Source organism: Chroicocephalus ridibundus, chromosome 1 (genome assembly GCF_963924245.1).
Source record: "Chroicocephalus ridibundus chromosome 1, bChrRid1.1, whole genome shotgun sequence".
In the NCBI taxonomy this organism is placed as follows: domain Eukaryota; kingdom Metazoa; phylum Chordata; class Aves; order Charadriiformes; family Laridae; genus Chroicocephalus; species Chroicocephalus ridibundus.
This window is the reverse complement of record NC_086284.1, coordinates 132,902,734-132,923,961: the sequence shown is the minus strand read 5'-3', so window position 1 is coordinate 132,923,961 and position 21,228 is coordinate 132,902,734. Positions and strand designations below refer to the sequence as shown.

General features: G+C 50.0%; 2 protein-coding genes across 3 annotated transcripts; one reads left to right on the top strand and one right to left on the bottom strand.

Annotated features, from left to right (window-relative positions):
• The first annotated feature begins 2,295 nt into the window (after positions 1-2,295).
• VAMP1 (vesicle associated membrane protein 1) lies at positions 2,296-7,185 on the top strand. The gene is made up of 5 exons (XM_063353520.1): positions 2,296-2,415; positions 3,164-3,293; positions 4,116-4,274; positions 4,524-4,575; positions 4,971-7,185. Coding segments are annotated over exons 1-5 (360 nt in total). The 5' UTR covers positions 2,296-2,413; the 3' UTR covers positions 4,988-7,185.
• A 5,122-nt stretch (positions 7,186-12,307) lies between these two features.
• Positions 12,308-20,544, bottom strand: SCNN1A (sodium channel epithelial 1 subunit alpha). Of its 2 annotated transcripts, none has more exons than XM_063353083.1 (13): positions 20,441-20,544; positions 19,437-19,810; positions 18,972-19,227; positions 17,903-18,090; positions 16,997-17,097; positions 16,149-16,312; positions 15,707-15,805; positions 15,420-15,537; positions 15,089-15,167; positions 14,721-14,778; positions 14,538-14,593; positions 13,911-13,986; positions 12,308-13,683 (listed from the first exon to the last, which is right to left on the bottom strand). In XM_063353083.1, exons 1-13 carry the CDS (start codon positions 20,468-20,470, stop codon positions 13,357-13,359), a joined length of 1,926 nt encoding a protein of 641 aa, XP_063209153.1. In that variant the 5' UTR covers positions 20,471-20,544; the 3' UTR covers positions 12,308-13,356. The 2 variants fall into 2 exon arrangements, with proteins under 2 accessions (XP_063209153.1, XP_063209162.1); XM_063353092.1 differs by lacking the exon at positions 20,441-20,544 and adding an exon at positions 20,122-20,311 and having other exon boundaries at positions 12,309-13,683.
• Between the last annotated feature and the right edge of the window lie 684 nt (positions 20,545-21,228).

The following is a 21,228-nucleotide window of genomic DNA, read 5'->3' as shown; positions in this document are numbered from 1 at the left end:
GTGCTTTCTGCAACTTTCACTGTGTGTTTCTGGCCCAGTCCCAAGGTCCTGCTGGTGGTCCAGGCCCGAGCTCCTCTGTGCAGGTTCTGCCCCCTCAGTCATTTCTGAAATACTTCTTGCAGGCGTCTGTTCCAGCCTGCATCCCTGAACTTGACCAGTGAGTTCTCTGTTTCTTGGCCAGGCTTCAAGCATCCTTTCAGTCTCTGTGAGCCCCAGGTTCTCACTTACTACTTGACAATTTCATTACCCTCCAGCTTAGGTTTTTCCTTGTAGCCAAGTTCTCACGTCAGTGTGAAGAGTGCCTGCCAAAACATCTTCCTGCTCACTGCGTGCCCCCTTGCCCTCTATTTCTCTGTGATTAAGTGTGAATGATCCAAATGTTAATTGAAATGTATCAAAACCTGTCTTAAGAACAGAATTTGTCCCTGTTTCACATAGATGGTAACTGAACCCCGACAAGTGGCCTTTCATTTATAATTTAGGATTTGCGAAAGTAATTCAGGCACTTAATTGTTTTTAAAAACTCTAGCTTCTAGTCTTCCATAACTGTTATTGATTCCTTTATAGAAGAAGTTATGGTGAGTCAAAGTTGGCATCCCTCTAGTCCAGCATCACAAAGACCATTATCTACTTCAGAAAAATCTGTAAGACGAGCAGGTATTTCCCTCTTTCTTCTCCCTTAGTTGTTAATTCAGCTGTTAGGTAACTGGGGAGTTATCTGCTGACTTGATGTATCTTGTTACAGAGCAATACTACTCTGTCTTTAATAAAAGCACTTGGTTGGAAGTGACGGGGAACAAAAAGAACTTCCTTTAGGTCTAAGCCTCAGAAAGGTGAAGCCAAAGTCTCTGTTCTAGCAGCTAAGCCCATGTTTCTCAGGAGCAAGGTGGCAAACCTGTAGTACTCCCACCAAAAGATATTGTGGATTCAGGAAACGTGCACAGATTGATGTGGAGACTGAGAAAGCACCTGGAAGAGAGCAGCTGGGGGTTACTACATACGCAGATCACAGATGTAGCAAATCTTTGGTTGAAAGTACGTCAGAAACCGGAAAAGCATCAGGGAAAAGTATCCTGTACCCTTTGTCAGCTCTTAGTCACTAAGCACCAACTTGGCAAGGGCTGTGTGGGCCAGCAGTTCCATGAGCTCCATCTTCTGCTACTTGCAGTGGTTATTGGAACGGACCTCAAACTGCGTCAGGAAGGTCGCCAAGCTACAGGAGCTTCATCCACGACTTGTCCCTTTGCAGCTTGTCTGAAGGCACAGCTTAAAAACCTTGGGTTCCGCTGAGGCAGCTGCTGGGTTGCTCCTCAACCCTCAACAGTCCTATTGGCAAATCATCTGGGTCTAGACACAACCCCATCTTAAGTCTTCACCTTCCTCATAGCCATGGTCTTTTGGCTCTCAGGCTATAGTTTAGAAGGCGTCTATCTTGTGTTATCTACTAGTCTGTCACATTGGACGCTAAAAACTTTTATTAACGGCCTGCATTGCCTTATGGAAGGGAACTGAAGTTCAGCATAGGTGTGAACCAGTGGCTTGCCACCCTACTCACCACACCAAACGCTGTCCAGAAGAGGGACTTCTTCCAGTACCTTCCTGCATCCCTGTTTGTCCCGAGTTGGAGAATCCTCCCTTTCCGCTCCATCAGGCCGCTCAGCATCCATGCAGGGGAAACCCCTCCCCACAGGCGGCAGCTCCCGGGGCTGCCGCTGGAGCCTCCCTCCCCCAGCGGAGCCTTTGGGGACCCCGTTACGCCGTGCCGTGCGCTGGGAGCGGGCCAGCAACGCCATGTTTTAATGGCAGGGACGGCGGCTTCACCGGAACCGACGGAGGCGGGGGCTGCGGAGGCTCTCGGCCTATAACGCCACCAGCATTGGGCTGGGCTCCAAACCGCACGGGGCAGGTGACGCGTCCAGGCCCTGCGTGACCCGCAGGCCCGGCATCAGGCGGCAGGAGGGGCCCCGGTTGCCGCCTGGGCCCTTCGGGACCGCGGTGGAGGGCGCCCGGCCCGCTCCCCCCCCGCTACTCACCGGCCCCTCCGCAGGGGGCCGAGCGGAGGGGTGGGCGGGCTCTGCTCCCATTGGACGGCCCCAAGGGAGGGGCGGGGCTTATCCCCTCGGAAGTCCAGCGAGAGGAAGGGGGCGGGGCTCGGCTGAATCGCCCCTCTTCACAGGGCGCCTCGCTCCTCTGCGCTGATTGGCTGCGGAGGAACACACAGGCGGTGCTGATTTGCTGATCCTGGAGGGTCCTTCCTACTTCCGTTTCTGACTGGCTGCCGGCTCTAGAGGGGCGGGGCCCCGCCGCCTATAAATTGGGTGCCCCGGCAGCCGCCGTGCCGGCGCGGAGGTGAGAGGTGTTGGTGTGGAGCCGGTTGCTGTGGCGTGCCCGGGGGTCCTGGTCCGGCTCGGCGATGTGAGTGTCCGCCTGATCGTAGGCAGGTTGCGGTGGGCGCGTTGCGGGGGGGTGGGTGAGAGCGAGAGGGAATGGGCCAGCGCTGATCCCGCGTCCTGGCCGGCGGCGGGGCCGAGTGGCGCATTGCAGCAGCCGCAGGCGAGGCTGCCCGCACCGCCCCCCCCCGGGCAGTCCTGCTCCCCCCGCCCAGCGCCCGTCGAGGCCCCACCGCCTGGAGAGGGGGTATGTGCGTGGGCCGTGCCCCACCGGTAGTGTGCGGGGCTCCGGGCCGCCGCGCCCCCCTCCAGCCGCCGCCAACCTGGATGGAGGCCACCGCTGCGCCCAGACGCCCAGGGGCTGCTGTCTCTATCTCCCCGCCCCGGGGAGCCCCCGCGCTGCCTCCCCGCCGGCGTGGCCCCGTCCCCCTCCCTCCTCCCGGCGCTTGCGGCACGCTGCGGGCCGCCTCCCGGTCACCTCCCCGCGGACAGGCGGCTGTCACCCACCTCCCCGGGCCCTGGGAGGCCGCAGTGCCGGGTACGGCCGCACCCGCAAGCCCCCAGCTCCGGGGCTGGCCCTCCCCGCTGCTCTCCTGGGCCTGCCATTGCTCCAGGCTCACCCGCTCCTGGGACCCGCGGAGGGTTCAGGCCCTCGGGGCTGTTGCCAGCACTGCCTCAGCCTGGGAACACCGGGGTTTGGGTGGATTTGGGGAGAGGGGAGGAGGAATGTGTGGGTTCCTCTCTCCTGAGCGGCTGTTTGTGTGTTTCCCTAGGTCTGACCCAGCTCAGCAACCTGCTCCCGGGGCCCCTGAAGGGGGAGCCCCTGGTGGGGGCCCCCCTGGGCCACCCCCCAATCTGAGCAGTAACCGCCGGCTGCAGCAGACGCAGGCCCAAGTGGAGGAGGTGAGTGGCTCTGCCAGCTGCGCCAGCATCCCAAAGGCTGCCCAGACTCTTCTCCTCCTGCTCTGCAGCAGCCGTGTTCTTGACAGGCGTCTGTCGCTGAGGGGGTGGATGCTCTTGTCATGCTAATGCCAGAAAATACTCAATACTCAAGAGTATGATGGCAGACCTCTAAAGAGGCTGGAGCAGAGATGAAATTGCTTTAAGTTTAAACACCGCTTAATTCCAGATAAGACTTCAAAGGAGCAAGGCTGTTAGATTTTTTGGTACTTTGCATCGTGCATCTGTTACGGAAATAAAGCTATACAGCATCCAGAACAACTCTTAATCCCTGCCTGCTGCTTGAAGGGAACTGTCTATGTGCAGGCTCAATGTGGGATGTGCGGGGAACCTTGCCTGACTTTCCAGGGTCAGTGTCTGTAGCATGGCTGCTGTCATGCAGTAACGACTTTATGCCTCACTGGGGCAGCAACATGTAGCTGTAAGTTATCTTTGCAGTTATTGGGGAGTGAGCATATGATTACACTTGTGAGGGGGGTGGCTTAGGCTTGCTGGTTTTGAGAGCTTTTAAAAACAGGTGATAATGTGGGGCTGAGGACCTGGTTTAAGTGTAGTTGAACTGATACTTTAACAGAGTCTAGGATTTTTTTTCCCCACTTCAAAGTAGGCAATGACTTGAAAGCTGTTTCATATCCCGACCTTTTTGTCTTGTTTGGGGCTTTCCCTTGTTAGTATCTCAGTGTTAGTTATTGGCCAAGTTATTTCTCTTACTTTTTTCAACTCTCTTTACCAATATAACTGCTCCTACTATTCTTCCTTCTGCAGGTGGTTGATATAATGCGTGTAAATGTAGACAAAGTGCTGGAACGAGACCAGAAACTGTCAGAGCTAGATGACCGGGCAGATGCACTTCAGGCTGGTGCCTCACAATTTGAAAGTAGCGCGGCAAAACTCAAAAGGAAGTACTGGTGGAAGAACTGCAAGGTGAGTTTTCCTAGTGCCATGATCTCCTTTATCAGAAGGAAATTGGGCTAGTCCTCTCCTGCAGGGCTTTGAGGGGATAGTTGGGGCTTAATAACTATTTCAAATGCTTAGGATTCTTTCACTGTGGAAAGACTTTGAGACCTTGGCTGTCCTACCTTCAGGGTGTGGCTTATGTTCCCTGGCTGTCAGGGAAGATGTGAACCTGTTAATCTGTTCTGAGTATTACTCTCTGACAATCTCTCTCTCCAGATGATGATCATGATGGGAGTGATTTGTGCCATTGTGGTGGTGGTGATTGTAAGTAAGTACCAAAAAGCCCAGGATCAAAGGTGAAGAAGTACCAACTCTAGAGTACTCTAAACTCTCTTTTTGGTTTGAGATCTGGAGGGTCTTGGTTGCATAAGTGTTAACTTCAGTCCTTGGGGAAGGGAGGTGGCGGTGCTGGAACTCCCACATCTATTGTGGAAATGGTATGCTTTACATAGTAATGGAATGAATTGGGGGTGGCCATTATTGTAGAAATGGGAAATTCTGTCTGCCAGGTCAGGTAAACCTGTAAGTATGAGGGGCAATTACCCTGGAGCGGGTGGGTTGGCAAGTCCCTTCCCTGGTGGGGGATTTGGAAGTCTCTGGGGGACCTTTGGTGTAACTTGCCCTTCTGTTCTTTCCTTTTTTTTCCTATTGCTTTGTCTCCAGTCTACTTTTTTACTTGAATGTAGCTCCTTCAGTCTGCAGCCTACTGTCCCCTGTCACCTTGCCTGTCTCTTCTTGCCCCTGAATCTTTCCTTCCCTTCCACCTAGCTTCTTCATTGATTTCTTTATTGGTTTTAATTTGTCTTCTGTATAGACTCTGAAGCGCTCTATTGAACATGGTTAGACTCTTCAACAGCTGCTGCAGCTTTAGGGAGGGTCATCTGAGTTTAAAGGAAAGGGAAGTAGAGGAGGAGTGGGTAGCTAATGCTCCTGCTCTTCTGCAGGGAATTTTTGTGGCTTGTTTTTGGGTGTGAACTTGTCAAATAGTGCCTGTGTGGACTCTAGCAAAATAAGAATGCCTTAACGTAGTGCCTTTGGGGATGAAGGACTCCAGCATGTGAGATTCTTTAGTATTCTGCCTAAAAAGAGCAGCAGCATGACTTAAGCTTTTCATTGAGCTTCTGAAATAAAGGCTAGTTTGTGTTGGTCAGTGGCTGTGAACCATCTGACTGAGCTAGATATAGTCATCTAGATTTCTCTAGCCATGGAGAGATGAGCACTTAAAGAAACAATTTATTCTGCCTGTCCTTATTTTCAGATGACTTGCTGTCTGAACATGGCCATTTCAGTTATTATAAAGGAGAGCCTACATGATTACCTCAGTCAAGTGCAACAGACTAAGGAGTTTTGTAACTATCTAGAAGGCATGTGTGGGAGTAAAATCTCCTGCCAGAAGGAACAAAAGAACAACAGTAAGGAGTCTGGTGAGGGGTGTCAAATATTCCTTTCATCTATGCAGACACAAGCCAGGACCTGTGGCTTTCTACTGTTTTGTAGCTTTCTGGAAGACTTTGGGGTAGTGGCAGAGTGGAAACGTTTTTCTTTTGTGTTACTGAGTTGAATGTCAAAGGACTGGGGATATTCCAGATGAGACTGAACGAGCCACACAGCTTTTTGATTATGAATACCTGTTCTGTTTCTGCTACTACAAAGTCCTAACTTGCAGCAGGAGTTAGAAAATACTTGGAATGGTTAGCTAGGGATTCAAAGGGAAATGCTGCTCTGGGCATGGGTATTACAATGTGACATCAGATGTCCCAGTTTGGCAGCGCAGATCTCTAGAGATCTTGCCTATCAAACTGAAATCCTCCTACTTGCTATGGGTTCTCTAATTTAGATCCAAGATGGTATCTGCTAAAAGTAAACTTGCAGCATGGAATGCTGTGGCTTCCTGTAAGCAATCCCCTTGTTCTCCTCCTTCAAAAATAGCAGGAGCTGTGAGTTGCTTAAGTGTGTTGACAAACCTGGGGTTAAATGAGCTGCCCTGTTCCTCAGTTTCTGCAGAGTCTTCTGAGGAAAGTGCATCTTGTCTTTTCTTACAAGCTGGGCCTGTAATCTAGACTGGAAAGAGGGCACTCCTTTAATTTAGGAAGCTCTACCTGGGTTCTAGAATACACTGGGATCTGTCTAGGCTTAAGAGGATGCGGGGAGGCAGGGGAGTGAAGTACAAAAGCTGTGAGGAGCAGAAGCTTGTTGTTTCATTGGGTGTGCCAGGGAATCCCCTTTCCTCCTCACAGGGCATCTGGGAAGGGGCTAGGTTTTGCATGCTCACTTCCATGCCCCAGCATTTCATTTGCGCTGAGTTCATCTCCCTGCAATTCCATCCCTGTCCACCTTGGGTGAGGGCAGAGATGAAGATCTGGAGTGAAGCAGCCCTCGTCCCCTGAGCACTTCCCTAATTCCCTGTGGAACTGAGATGTGATGGACGGTCAGAAGTGCATCTACTGAAGAGGAGCCAGGGCCTGCTTGTACTACTTACTGCTATCATTTTAGGGGGTGGGCATACAAGCTTGAGGCCCCCAGACCAGCACTTCTCTTGAACTCTTCTAAACGAGCCTTTGGTGCCCCATTCTTCCTGTTCCTCTGGGGGCTGAGGTCCCCCTAGGCTGTCTCTTCCATTTCTTTCTCTTAGATGTTGTATGTTGCCTCTTCTTCTGTTCCCTTTCCCCTCCTTTGTGTCTCTATGCATGGGCAAGAAAAATCACCAAGGCCCTCTGAGTAAAAGCAAGGGACTCTGCTGTCCACAGCATTATAGCCACTCACGCACGTGCAGTTTATTTCCTTCCTCTATAAACACAACTGTAATCTCCTCTGGCATGTTATAGTAATCAGCTCATGTACTTTAAATGGTCTCTAAGAAACACAATTCACCACCTTATTGCGTCTGTCTGGTCTGTCACTGGGTGGGGAGGGGCTGGGATACCAAACTCTTGTTGGAACATCTGTTTTGGAGGGGGGAGGGCGGGGGTGAGGCAGGACACTTCTATGCTCTACACACACCTGAAGATTCTGGCCCTCAAAGCAGTGCGTACTTTTCCATTACAATGATGGTAGTTCCAGTTGTACTGGAACCGTGTGCTGGACTGGCTCCGTGGTAAGTCTGTAACAAGATGTATGGACCAGCAGCTCTGGGGAAGAGGCTGCCCAATCCAGCTCTACTTCTGTCCACCAAACGTCCAGCCACTGCATAATGCACGGGGAAGTAGTGCTCTGAATGGGAGCGTGTTGTTGCTGGTAGCTCTAGTTCCTCGGGCTCTGTTGCTTTTGCATTTCAACAACTTATCCTCAGATCCTTAAACCCAGAAAACAATTCTCCATTGATGTTGGGACATGTGCTCGTGATCCAAGAGTAGGATGCTGTTCACAGTGTATCTTGGGCATGGCTGGAATAAAGGTAAGTGCCGCCTTGTTTTACTTCACTGTACACTTGAAACTCATTAAAAAGAAATGACAGAGCTTTGTCCAGTGCGGACTTATTTTAAAATGAGGTACTTGTGCCCTTATATCTGCTCCTGCTGTTACAAACTTCAGGTTGTAAAACAGTACTCTCTATGGCTTGTGGTTCCCTTACAACCAGTCTTTGTCCAGTCTTAAACATCACCAAAATCATACTAGAACAACGTGAATTTGGAGCAGTACAGCTAGGCTAATTCTTTCAAAGGTGAAAGCCTTCCTGGGGAAGGGGGATGCCTGGACTGGCTGGTGGATTAACGCAGCATGTACAGTCTAAACTTCATCACGGATCAGGCCTGCACAACCTGAATGAACTAGTCATGCTACAATTCCTGCCAAGTGTGTGTTGTAGTTCTTTAAAAGTATAATTAGAAATTCAGGTTCTGCCTTTGAACGTGGAACTCCGATATCAACTGCTTCATTCCAATACCTCCTGATCTGGTGAGGCCTTCACTCTACTGCTCTTAAATGGATGTGTTTTAAACCTTCATGTTTCTAGATGCCCTAAGCCTTGCTCTGGTTTCCTGAGGCTTCTATGTACTGATTGAAGAAGGCTGCATGCTCTCATCAGCTGAGGGGGTGTTGGTTTCTTGTCTCAGCTGGCGAGCAACCAAATGATAGTGGGGAAGACACAAAACACTTTTCTTCAGAGTAGGATTGCAGCATCAACACTTGTTGTGAAGTATCCACTGGGGTTGGAAGCCTTAACATGGCAAAGAGAGGTGATAATGGGGAAGTACAGGGGTTTTATGTTTGTTCTGACCTCTAAGCAAATAATTACTCTCCGAGAGATGTAACAGAGAAGGATATAGGTTTTACAAAATAGGCAAGTGTGCTGTGTCTGTTGGATATGTGAGTAGCCCAGTGTTTCTTCCAGGTTCCAAACAATGCTTCCTCTAGGAAGATGAAAGTGGGTGCCTTCACAATACTTCCCCTGTTTACAGGCCAAAATAAAGTTGTGCCTCAGCTGCCATACTTCTGAGAATCTTTGACCTGTTTTTCTGCTGGAGATAGCTACCCAGAACACCCTTATTTGCTCCCCAGTTTTCTGATATGAACAGCCCCATAGGATCCTTCCCTTCAGTGCATAGGCTGGCTAAATGATTCTTGCAGAGGCCAAAATGACTCTCTTTTTCCGTATTCTCTCCTGCCAGACTTCTTTTCCAAAAACACCTGTACTATTTTTTTTATATAAATTTACCATAATCTCCAGATACTAAACTCTTTTAGTTCATTGCCTTTAAGTATGTACTTGGAAGGGGAAGGCACTTTTCTCTCATGCTCACAAGACCCTTTTAAATATTGCACATTGGTAAGTATGAAGAACTGCAGGACTGAGCACAGCCGTCCCTCTGGTGCGTTCCTGAGTTCCGTGGTTGCTTCTGTCCTTTCACCAACACCACTGCTGCCCTTTTCATTTCTTGATGTAGCACATCTCCACCCCTTAGATTTTTATTGAGCCTGTCCCAAGAGCCTGGTAACCCTTTCCTCAAATTCCTTCTAGGTTTGACCTCAATCTGTGCAGACAAAGCTTGCATTTTTCTGTCTGGCTTCTCTAAGCACTTCAGCAAGCAGAGTTTAGTTCTTCTAAATGTGTTGCATATTTTCTGAAGTGGTTGTTTTCTCACTTTCTGGCTTCTCTAGACACTTAATGTTGTACTTCCACGCATTTCCTGTATTAACTTAATTCTTATGAAAAAAATAATTTTGGGATCTGTCAAATTGTGGCTGCCACACCGATAAGGAGTAAGTTTTCAGCAGATGGCAGGGCCTGCCTGCTTGTGGTGCTCTGTCCTTGTGTTCCCTGCCTTCTGAACTGTCCTCTGCTTAATTTTCCTCCTTCCTAGAGTGGCTAGCCCATTCTTCCCTTTCTTCCAGTACTTTTATTCTGTTCCCCCAGTCCCACTACACTCCAGGTTTTTCTAGAAGTTCTCAGATCCTCCAAATTCATCTGATCTCACAGTTGGAGCCCTCAAACTTCAGTGTCCCGGCATTTCCCAGACTGACTGTATCCCTTTTCTCTGCTGCTACATGACTTCCAAATGCTCTTAGCCCTCAATCAACTTGCAAATGTCTGCCACCACTGTGGTCCCACAGACCCCGGGGCCCTTTGTACTTTGTCTCTGTGGGTTGTTCCACATCCCAAAAGACCTCATGTCTCTTTCCTTGTATTTCAGCAGCAACAAACACTTCCACAGTTCCTCTGCTATTGTTTTTAAGCTCCTAAACACTCATCACTTTTCTCCCTCTGTAATTACCCCATTGTATAAACCTTCCTTTTCCTCATCCGCATTCTTAAGCACATGGAACTACACACTTCTGTACTGCTTACTCCTGCAAACCAAACCACCTTAATACTCCAACTTACCCACAAAATTATTTCTCCCCTCGTGCATTTCCCTTCCCCCTTCAAGCACTTTTGTTCCTACTTCTCTGCCTTGCCCTTGCATGGCAGTCCAAAAAAGATGAAACTTGCTTTTCGTCAGTGTTGTATGACCTACAGTTGCTCCTTCCATGTTTTCTGTGTCCTCCAAATAACTGTGCTATGTTTCTAACATACCTATGATTACTGAGCATTTATATCGCCTGAACTTTCTCCTCATGTACAAATTCACCCCAGCTCAGACCTTTAATTTGCCTTTTGCCAACTGATGAATCTCTCTAAATGCACACTTTCTCCCCTTTTCTCTAGTATTTCATATTCTCAGTGAAACACTCAATTTTCCTCACTCTCATGCCAGGACTGGTGGACTTGCCTCTTGTTTCCAGCCAGACCTGAAACGTTTGTTGAGCTGATATTTTGTGGTCTTGTCATCCTACAAGATGTATAGGGATGTTCCTGGGAGGATCATCTGATTTCTCCCAAGAGGGCAATTTTTGCACTGATCCTTAGGGTAGGAAGGGCTAATCTTGTATAACAACTTCATATTTGTCCAGGCTTTTAGCTCTGGATTTACAGCTACCCAGAATGGGGCCATTACTCTGAGTTCATCAGTCAAAGCCCATTTTTTTTGCATTTTAACACTTTTACAGAAGAAAGAAATAATACGGTGCGAGCTTCCCCTAGGGGAATACATCACCACCACCTACAGCTATATTTCTTTATAGCTCTTCGAAGCTATATTTCTTTATGACGTTGGAGAGAATTTAATGTTTCAAGTAGTTATGCTTCTGATTAATCTTCCTTTAATTACCCACTTAATTATGCGTGATGCAGTGGGTCACGCTAATTTTATGGTTATCACAAGGTACCGTGTGATGGGAAGAATCGTGTCTTACTCTTTGGATATTCTGGAAAGATCATGCTCAACATATGAATCATTGTACATTTATGATATACACAGACTGCTTTAGGTGTTGCACCCGCTTTTTCTCCTTTCTTGATTTGGAGGTGGTTTGTGAAGCGAACAGTTTTATGTGTCCAGTGTCAGGTTTTTGTTCATTCCTGTACTAGAAACTACCTAAGGCGGCAGTCTGTAGTACTGAGTTCATGACCAAGTACTGGGCTATGGGTGCAGCATCCTAACTCCTCTATTTACCTTTCTTTCTTGTTTTAACTGTGAGCAAAGTTACTTGTTTGTTTGTTTTAGCCACTAAAGCTAGCTTTTTAACTGCCTCTTGGACAGTGTTTTTATAGAACGTGAAAGTCCTTTCATTAAGACAACTTTGAGATTTCATTCTTTCATTACTCACCCTCTTACTTCATCTAAAATTGCCCATAAACACAGCAAGTGTATTTTTTTTTTTTCATGTTTGTAGAAATCCTGTTTTTTTTTTCCAGTGGGGACCTCCCAGGGGGAATACAAGTTCCCACACCTCCAAGTGCCTGCGGTTGCAGGCCTCTCCTTCCTGACGGGCTGCCCCCCTTGCTGAAGGACACCCCTGAATCACTTCTATTCCTAGTGGAGAGACATCATCTTCACTTTCAGACAAGCATCATCAGCTGAGCACTGGGATAAAGTTTGAAAAAAACCCATGAATATTTGTGTAATAAAGAATATAATGTTCGTGTCCATGAGGAAGAAGAAAATCACTCTCTGCTGGGAAGTGAAAAGTGCATATAGGTAATCAAGGCAGGAGCAGTACAGCAAGCATGTGTTTAACATCTCAAAGGGAAGAATTAGGCAACAGTTTATATACTGTGGTAAAATCCTCCATCTTCCCAAGGGCAGTGTATCTACCTTAATTTTTAAAATATCTGAAGTTTTTCTTTTGTTATGATTAACTAGTTCTTAAATTCAAAAGAGACTGTTTGCAGTGTGATTTGGTACATGGTACCACAAGTCTTTGCCTAAACTACATGCTTAAATTCTGGTATCTGTGTTTGTTTCTGGTCAAGTGGATAATCCTGTTTGTTAAGGACATCACCCTTGCTCTCTTGATACCACACAAAGTGCTGTGTAAACACCATTGCAGCAGAAGTCTGAGTATTTGTAAAAAAAATAGAATGGCAAACTTACCGCAAGAAATAGATGTGTGCTCTTACGTGAAGATCCCCAATTAGTTCCTGAGAAGAGGACCATCTTTGTCCTGGCCTTGATTTGCCTACACAGTCCATTCCAATAGGCTAAAGCTTTCTCTGAAAGGATCTTCGATTAAAGCCTGCAGCGCTTCTCCTGTGCTTCACAATCCTCAGCAGAGCCTCTCTGGGTGAACCAGAGAAGGGATGAGTGGGGCAGAGCAGGCACTGCATGACCTGTGCTATTCTGAGCCTCTTTTGCAGGATCTCATGGCAGCAGAGATAACGTTTGGGATGTTTTTGAGGGTGCGCTTTGTTTCCATAGCTCCTACGTAGAGATCAGTTTATCCCGAATGCTTTGGTCAAATAGCTGCGCATACGTGTGTATGGTGTATCACAAGGAAGGAGACTTCTATACAGCTAAGATCTACCAGTGCCACATAGGCAGCTTAAAAAGGGAGATCTTATTATGCCAGGGGTGTTTTGTCCCAACCTAAGAGTGGCAGAAAGTGTCAACCACCTCCTCAGAGTATTGTCCATGACATACATTGAGATTATGTCAGTGGCTCCACAAGTAGCCTCTCCCCTTCTGGGAGGGGAGGGTGGGTGGCTTAGTCTTCGGATCAAAGCTGGTACATTAAGAACTAGGAAAGAGCAACCACTTCCCAACCTTAGGGAAAGCTTAACAAACTCAGCCTGTGGAGAGACTTGTACCCCAGCTGAGATGTCATTCCTGTCCCTTGTCATACCACAGAGGAGGCCAGTCACACCTGCCAAACCTCTTTAATTAGTGACAGACCAGAACTGTGGCAGCATCCTTGCTGCAGGGAAAAGAAAGCATGCAGGCATGTCTAGGTGTGCACGTGTAATGAGTGGAAGGAAACCAAGCTCACGTCTCCCCCATACATATGCTAGATCAGTTCTTATCCCTGGTGATCCCCAGAGCAATAGTATTTTATGAGACCGAAGAATTCACCTACAGTAGTGAAAGCAATGAACCCAGACCAACCACAGTGCAGTCTTCTGCTGCAAGGTCCAGGTAGAGCACCCCAGAAGTAAGGAAATGCAGGTCCCACAGAGAAAGCATGCCACCTCTGTTCCAATTGCCACCTGTCGAACTGTGGAATAAGCCTTGCCTCACTCGTGTCCCATATCACCATCCCTGCTCAGCCCACGCGGTTCCAGGCTGTTGTAGGATGGCAGCATGGTCACTACAGCCTTAACAGTGAAGTGGTGTGGAGGACTGAGACCTGGCGCCTCGTCTTGGAAAGCAGAGTTATCGTGACTGTTTGGAGGGGGCCCTGGTGGGGAGAGCTGCTGCCGGGAGCGGAACCAGCGTAAGGCCAAGATAAAGGTGATGGCGATGAAATCCAGAATCAGCTCTGCAAGCTCCATCACAGACAGGACCGAGGATCCGAACCAGAGACTCCACTGGTTCCCAAGCTGGGACAGCAGAGTCACTACCTGCAAGAGATGGAGAAAGGGCCATGAGGACAACCCTTGTTCCAGCCTTTTACCTCCCAGCCTGCTCCCACTCACAGTGCCCTCATGGCACTGGGGGGTTCCTCCCACCCTGCCACAGCAAAAGAGACTGGATATCCAGCAATGCTGCTGGAATGAAGGCCTGCCAATACAGAGTGACACTGCAGGGGAAGGAGTGGCTAGAGAGGATGTGGCAGTAAAGTGCGTACCGTGAAGGCTGGCGACTCCCCATTGGTCTTGTAGTTCCACTCCTCAAAAAAGATATTCACTTTGGCAACACCATTCCTGTAAATGAAAGATGGGGCTCAGTAACCCCAAATCTGCAATCTCTGCATTTCTCCACCAACTTAATTGTCTTCTCTGTCCCCTTCTGCCCCCCGTCCTCCTCCCATGTATACCACCCAGAAGCTTTTCCCCATCTTGACACTTCATTCTGCACTAAATACAATCTTTGGTACTTACAATGCACTTCTGAGACTGGGCTGTGAAACCCAATGTTTGTGGCAGCCAGCGTTGGCAAGCACAAGCTCCTGTGTGGCTCTGCTTCCCACTCTTCCACTAGCCCTTACCGTGACTCCAGACCACACAGCAGCAGCCTGGGGCTTACTATTTTCATGCTAGCAGCTGGCCCCTTTCAGACTCTTTGCTTGGATTCCCGGTCCTTGTCGAAGTCTCAGTTTATTTCTACTCTGGCTCAAATCCACTGGCCTTGTCCACGGGTCCCATGCCTTATCTCTTCCCATAACTGATTTAATCTGAACTATGACCCCCCGAACACACACACTCCACTGGGATGGTTTCTGGTTCGGATGCAACCTCTATTAAGGGGCTCTCACCTCTTGGATGTGATATTGTATTTGTTCTGTTGTGAAAGCATGTAAAAAACCCAGTCCTGAAATGAAAGTGCAATAAATTGCATTACATGACCACAGTCACCTCCTGTAGGTTTGGCACCATTTGAGGAAGGACTAAATGGGAGTTCGGAGCAGTGCTGGGGAGTCAGGAAACCCTCTCCTTACCTCTGAGACAGCAGAAGGCCAGCGGGAGTATCCAGCTGACAGCTGGTATTCTGTCATTCTGGAAGACAAGAGGCCGTGTTAGCTGTTGAAGCTGTAGGAGCCTCAAGGCCAGGTCTCTCAATCCCCAGATACACCTGGAAACTCCCTCCCATGCTGAAGTTCTGCCCACTTCCCACTGAGCTTCTGCACAGTCCTCAGGAGCTCACCCCTGAGCCGACACTGATGCTCCTCAGCCATTTTGGCTTCCTGATGGGAGAAGTATCACTTCAGGTTGCAGCTCAGCTATTGACTCGAGCTTTTGCCCTGGTCAGCGAGTGCTTTCCGACACCTCTAGGAATAAAGAGTTCACTACCAATGATCAAACTTACTTGCAAGGTTTCCGACATTTGTGGAAACAGCCCAGCACGTCAGCTTTGAATTCAGCCAGGAGTTTGTAATAGCAGTAGCCTGAGCAGCAGAGAAAGTAAATCCAGGTAAGCTCACAGTATCTGTACACAAAAGGTGATGTGCAACAGTGAGGGGAATCCAGAGGTTTCCTTCCACAAGCTCAGAGGGACTAATCATCCAAGAGAAGAGTGTCTTTTGGATGTCACACACCAGGAAGCTCATTGAAGACAACGAGGAGATGTACTGGGACATGAGGTGGACCAAAAAAGGTTCAGGTGGGCATGAGCTTTACTATTCCTCCTGTCCACTTACCCCAGGCCACGTGCTTTGTGTAGTCACAGTACTCTGCTCTATCGGGTAAGGGATAGAAGTAATATGCACAGCCGCAGCGCTCTACCATGTTGAGCTGAAAGCAGGAGCGAATGCAGACCTGGAGGGATATGAGGTGGAAAAGGCTGAGCAAGGGAACCAAACCCACTGCAGCTTGTATCACCTCATACTATTAACAGTGCCCACAGAGAGGCGGGGCTGTTAGGGGACTGAAGCATTTCAGGAAAGTAGGGTAACAAGCTGGCACGGGACCAGTGATAATGAATTACCTGTTCGGTGTAGCGGGATGAGTACAGATTTTGCACTGGCACATCACTGCCATCCTCTGTGCAATCACTGTAACTGCCCCCAAGACGCACAGTCATCTCCTAGAATATCAAATGGCCATTACACAGAACGACTGGCATTTTGCCGTCTGTCTTCTACACTTCCATGCCACTCGCTGCTTGTCCATCAGTTATCTGCTCTTTATGCCTCTGGACGCCAGCTTCCCCTCCTTGCCTCCATTTCATTGTTCACTGATAAATTGCAATCAAATGCTTCTCGTCTAGTCCAGCAAGCTCCTCTTCTTCCTTCCTTTCACTCCATGTGATTAATCCTCTCTCTTAAACACACACGGAGTCCATGACAACCCATCTGTATCTATCTACTAAGTTAATCCTCCCCCGCTGAAGTTCATATCCCTGCTGCTTACCCCTGCTGCTTCCTCACCTTTCTCATGCTGATGGAGGTCTCAATACCCGGACGCACATTGAAACCCCCATCATCCATGAAGGCTGGCTCATTCTGATCGTGGACCATGACCCTGGCTCCTGTCACCGTGGACAACAGAGGGATGAAATCATTCTGTTCGGTGCGCACCACCAGAGAGAGACCTGAGGGAATGTCGGAGAGCAAGGGACGTCATGGCCAGCCATCGTGCGGGAGAAGAGAGTGAGCAGAATGGTTAGAAGTGAGTCCGTAAGAGATAAAGGAAGAGAAACATCAACGAGGGCTGCACCAAAGCTGGGCAGCAATGGAGGGTGGCTGGAGAGGGGCCAGAGATAAATCTGGAGGCTCCAGGAGAAAACTGGATTTCTTCACTGTGGCTTAGAAAAAGCAGAACCAGGAATTGAGAGAGATTTCATGGAGACACTTGGAGACAGATGGAAGAAAAGTCAGAAGACTGGGCCTAGAGAGGTTTCCGGATGTTTGAGAACACAAGCAGGTCAGTTGCTGGAAACAGGAAAATGAGGAAGGAGGAGGCCAAGACCAGGATCTCAGGAGCACAGCACTGGAGCTCAACAGGGGACTTCAGGAAGGGCCAGCACAGGTCCAGAGGGAGCAACAGACATAAGGATCAGGCACTAATGGGAGAGAGAGAGTTCAGTGGGGCAGCAGCGAGGGACAGCCACATCCATGAGACAGCCATCTCCACATGGGTGAAAACAGAGCTTGGATGAGACAGAGCAGGGCTGCTATCTGCCACCCCCAGCAAAAGTGCAGCAGGATGCCCGTAACTCCTCCCGGGAAGACAGAGCAGAGCTGTTCTTACTCACCAAAGCGTGCCTCTCACCCACCGTTATTGATCCCAGGCAGTGAGGAGGTCCACAGGCTGCTGCTGTTGTCGTTAAAGGTATAGCAGTTCCCATACAAGGGATGGTGGAAGTGGGTGTAATTCCTGAGACGGGAACAGAAACATTCACATGGGGTGAGAAGGGCTGAGAGACCGTGGGGAAGGGCTTCTGAAGGGAGTGACTGTGTTTTCCACCTGCAGGGAGAGGGGCTTACAGCAGATGGGCAGTATTTGTTATGTAAACTCGCTTGAACCGGGAAAAGCAATTAAAATGTGCTGTAAAAAATGTCCTGGAGCTGGACAGGTTTTTACACCAGGTTTTTCATAGTGCTAACTCTCAAGAGCCCAAGTGGGTTTTGGCAGTACTAGCAATTACTGTATTATCATCCTAACATTGACAAAACTCTTAGCTCTTCCTAGCCCTTTTCCTCCTTTATTGATGGGTTTCATTTCACTACCTCTTCGGGGCTTTTTGACCATCGTGGCAGGAGAGAAGTGGGATGTTTTTTTTATTTTTTTTGGTAACAACTCTTTTTTCCTCCTCCTGTATGTGGAGTGATACGTACCACTTCACCACTGTAGAGAGCAGAATAAAGAGACTTCTACATTGTACATCTGTACCCACACTGGAGTTCGTACCAGCATGACCATTTCATTCATGTGAAACACAGGAAAAGGAGAAACCATCCTCTGAGGTCCATAGTTTCAGGTGACAGAAACTGTGCCTCTGGTGAGCACAACCCACAGGAAAGACTCATGAGACATCATCTGAGACAACGGGAACTGAACAAGGAACACCCCCACCTTGGGAAAGAGGTTCTCTAATGCGGGTTTCTTTAATTCCCCTCGGGCCCAGGCACAAAATAGGGGTGCTGTTAGGAAGACACGGTGGGATGTTTCCACCACTTACGCCTTGTCACACGTTGCTTCATTGAAGCGGCAAGCATAGATGAAATTCTCAAAGTCAGACTCATCCAGGGCTTTCGCATCAGGCATCTGCGCCAGGATATTGATATAGTGAAAGCTGTACCATTCCCGCACGGCATCCACCCCGGAGGAGTACGCCTGATGGAAACAGTCCTTGTTGTTTTCACTGCACTGTTAAGAAAAAAAGGAGAAAACCAGCTGTGTCAGGGAAGGCTTGTCCAAGAGGTGAAGCTGTGGCTGTGGATTAGCTGTATTCCCTCAGCACCCGCAGGAGAAGAACTTGTGTGAGTGGATGAGCTCCGCAGGGCTCCTGCACTCGACGAAGAGGTGATCAGCAGGATGGGGAAAAGCAAACCCGGGGCAGCTCCTCGGTGGAAGGGAAACACCAGGTGAAGGAGCAACGCTGTATAAAAGCCAGGAGGCAGCGGGTCGCAGTGAGGTGTGCAGGGTGATCTGCTGCACATAAATTCTAAACCAGAAGCTTTGAATTCTTGTGTGGGGAGCCCTTCCTTCAGGGTGTGTCCAGAAAGAGGTCTGTGATCCTGTGGGAACTCTAGTTAACTGGCAAGCCATTAGCTTCAGTCCTCCACTGCCTTTTTAAATGCAAACACAGATACCCTAGGGCGAAGAAGCTGCTACCTAGGAGCAAATGAGACCATGACCACATTTCACGTGGCCCACAGCCATCCAATACTTTCCCCTTTGCTATTATTGGGCAACACTGCGGTTGATGTTAATAAATGTCTTGCCAAAAGGCAACTGCAAGACTGGTGCAGCCTTCAGGAAGGACAAGGTTTCCCTGCCCTACCTAGGAAAAGATGGGGCACTGATGTGTACGAGTCTCCTGGGGCCCACATGGACAGGAACAGGTCTTGGGGAGCAGGATTGCATTGGGGAAAGGATTCGGCTCTACCTTTATCTGTTATTAGCAAAAGCCAATGCAGATTAATCAGACTTCTACATAGGGAAAGGTATGGCTAAGGGTCCAACAAGACAGAAGTAGCTAGGCAGAGACCGGAGTGTGTAGGACAGAGGATATCTAGGGAACTCACCAGAACAAAGCCAATTTTCCAGTCATTCTTGTCCACCGAGGGACTGTTCTCTGGCAAGTTGACTAAGTTATCCCGCTTCTGCCTTCGTAGCGGATGGCGCTGGACATGGTGGAGCAGGCTCCTTGAGCTACGCTTTTGCGTGGACAGCGTGGACCAATCACTTCGTGCCAGAGACATGTTGTAGTCATACAGGTCTAGCAGTGTCTGATGGGTGATTTGGTCCAGCTCATCCAGCTTCTTCCGGATGGCACTGTACCTATAGGGTGGGGAGAGAGGAGCTTGCAGGTTTAGGGCTGTATGCACATAAACAGCTCAGAATAAGATGGGGTGATTCAGGACATTCTTGCCACCAGCACTGTTACAGATGGGGACACTCAAGGACCACGAGGAGAACAAGAGTACATGCTTTTATCCTACGCCCACAAAAGTCAAGGCAGTCGGCAGCTCTGGGAGCCTATTTCTTACCTGTATGGATTGAGGGTGCACAGCGTCACGGCTGGGAAAGTCAGCCTGTCGGAGTTAAGGTTGAGGTTGAGGTTGACAGGGTAGCTGAAATACTCCCTGTAGAGGATCCCAAACTGCCAGTACATTAAGCCGAAGGTGAGAAAGAAGAGAACGGACCAGAAGGCTGTCTTCATCTTATTCTTTTTGGAGCACACCAGGCGGATAGCCCCATGGATGGTGGTGTTGCTGCAGAAGAATTGGAATAGCTCCTGGTAGGAACCGTAGAATTCGATGAGACCTTCCCGCTCCTCTTCTTTCTGCCGCCGCTCCTCTTCTTGCTTACATTGCCTCGTTTTCTCCCCTTCTGGCATCTTCCCTGCCTTCACAGACCCACCCTACAGCACAAACTCAGAATTAGGGGGTCGCCCCGCAAGACGGCAGCTCGGGGAAGCCGTGCCCACTGCAAAACCTGGCTCTGCATCGCTGTCTCCCCCAAATCCTGGTGCCTTCACCCCCTCCTCCCCGACCCCCATCCTAGGGCGCCCCACCAAGGTCCCCAGCCCTCCATCCACCAACCCTCCCCCCGCCCAGTCCACAGGTGACAGCGGGGCAGATCCTCCCGCTCCGAACAGCCCCGCGTCCCTCCCGCTGCGCCCCCGGCCCGGACCCCCACCGCCGCCCGCCCCGTCGGGGCCGCCGGACTGACGGGAGGCGCCGTGCCCATGGCGGGCGGCGGCTGCTCGGTCCGGCAGCGGGACCCGGTCCGGTGTGCTCTGCCCGGGCGCTGACGCCTCTCCCGCAGCTTCCCCGGCTGGGCTGGGACCGGTTCTTTTCCAGTTGGAGCCAGCACCCCGCCCGGCTCCTGCCCTGCCAGCCTCTCCCCGCCCGCCCCTCCTTCCTTCTCCTGCCCCTGCCCCTTCCCCCCCGGGCGCCGCTCCCGGGGAAGAAAAGCCTCTTTAAACTCTCAAGTGTCCGCGCCCGGGCAGAGGCGGCCGAAGGGACCGGGGAAGAGCCGCGGCGGTGACCTTGGCGGCGCCGGCGGGCGGCAGGTCCATCCCCCGCCCCCCCCGCCCCGGTCCCGCCCGAGGGGAGCCCTGCCCCGGCCAGGTACGGCTGCGGAACAGCCTGTCCCTCCTCCTCTTCCTCCTCCTCCTCCCACCTACCCACCCCCCGGCGGGGACGCGGCGTCCCATGGAGCAGAGGTGATGCAGAAAGAAATTTGGCAGCGTTTGTCCCAAGGGCAGCCGGAGGCAGGGCCGGTCGGGACCCTCCCCCGCCCCGACGGCACACCTCCCGGGGGCGGCAGGACCGGCGGCGAGGGTCCGTGTGCGGCTTTAATCGCCAAATTCTGCTTTTTCAAGGGCAAAGCTGAGGTAGACGGAGAGTTTGGCGTAAGATTTGCGAGAGGGATGGGGCTGGGGCAGAGAAGGCCGGCGGTGACTCGGTGATATGCATGAGGTAGCATCGCCTTGGCTGGCTCGTTAACTAAAGAAATCTTTTGTAATCCAGAACTACCTGGTGCAGCCATGAGTAGGAACATATTTCGCTGATCCGTGCCTGGGAAATCAAGGCCTCCCGTCATTACCCAAAGCCCTCCGGCGTTTCCTCAGACCGCAGAAACAAACAGCCATACCCAAATGTGGCCAGGAGTCCCTGCCATTATAAGAGTGGAACCCCTTTCCCAGTCCTTTTTCCAAATGATTTTCTCCCAAACTCGCGCTCTCTGTGGTTTTCATTTCTTTTTTTCCTTTATGAATACCTCCTTCAGATCAGTCCTTGTTCAGAGTCACCTGCCACTGAATTTCAATCCTTA

What these genes read in the sequence shown, in the direction of transcription:
- VAMP1 (XM_063353520.1), top strand. An exon ending in CGCAGGCCCAAGTGGAGGAG is followed by an intron (nt 3,294 to 4,115) that starts GTGAGTGGCTCT and finishes TTCCTTCTGCAG; the next exon opens with GTGGTTGATATAATGCGTGT. An exon ending in ACTGGTGGAAGAACTGCAAG is followed by an intron (nt 4,275 to 4,523) that starts GTGAGTTTTCCT and finishes CTCTCTCTCCAG; the next exon opens with ATGATGATCATGATGGGAGT.
- SCNN1A (XM_063353083.1), bottom strand. Translation starts at nt 20,470, where the DNA reads ATGGACCTGCCGCCCGCCGGCGCCGCCAAG. An exon ending in GAAGCAACGTGTGACAAGGC is followed by an intron (nt 17,098 to 17,902) that starts GTAAGTGGTGGA and finishes TTCCCGTCTCAG; the next exon opens with GAATTACACCCACTTCCACC. An exon ending in TACAATATCACATCCAAGAG is followed by an intron (nt 13,987 to 14,537) that starts GTGAGAGCCCCT and finishes TTTCATTTACAG; the next exon opens with GAATGGTGTTGCCAAAGTGA.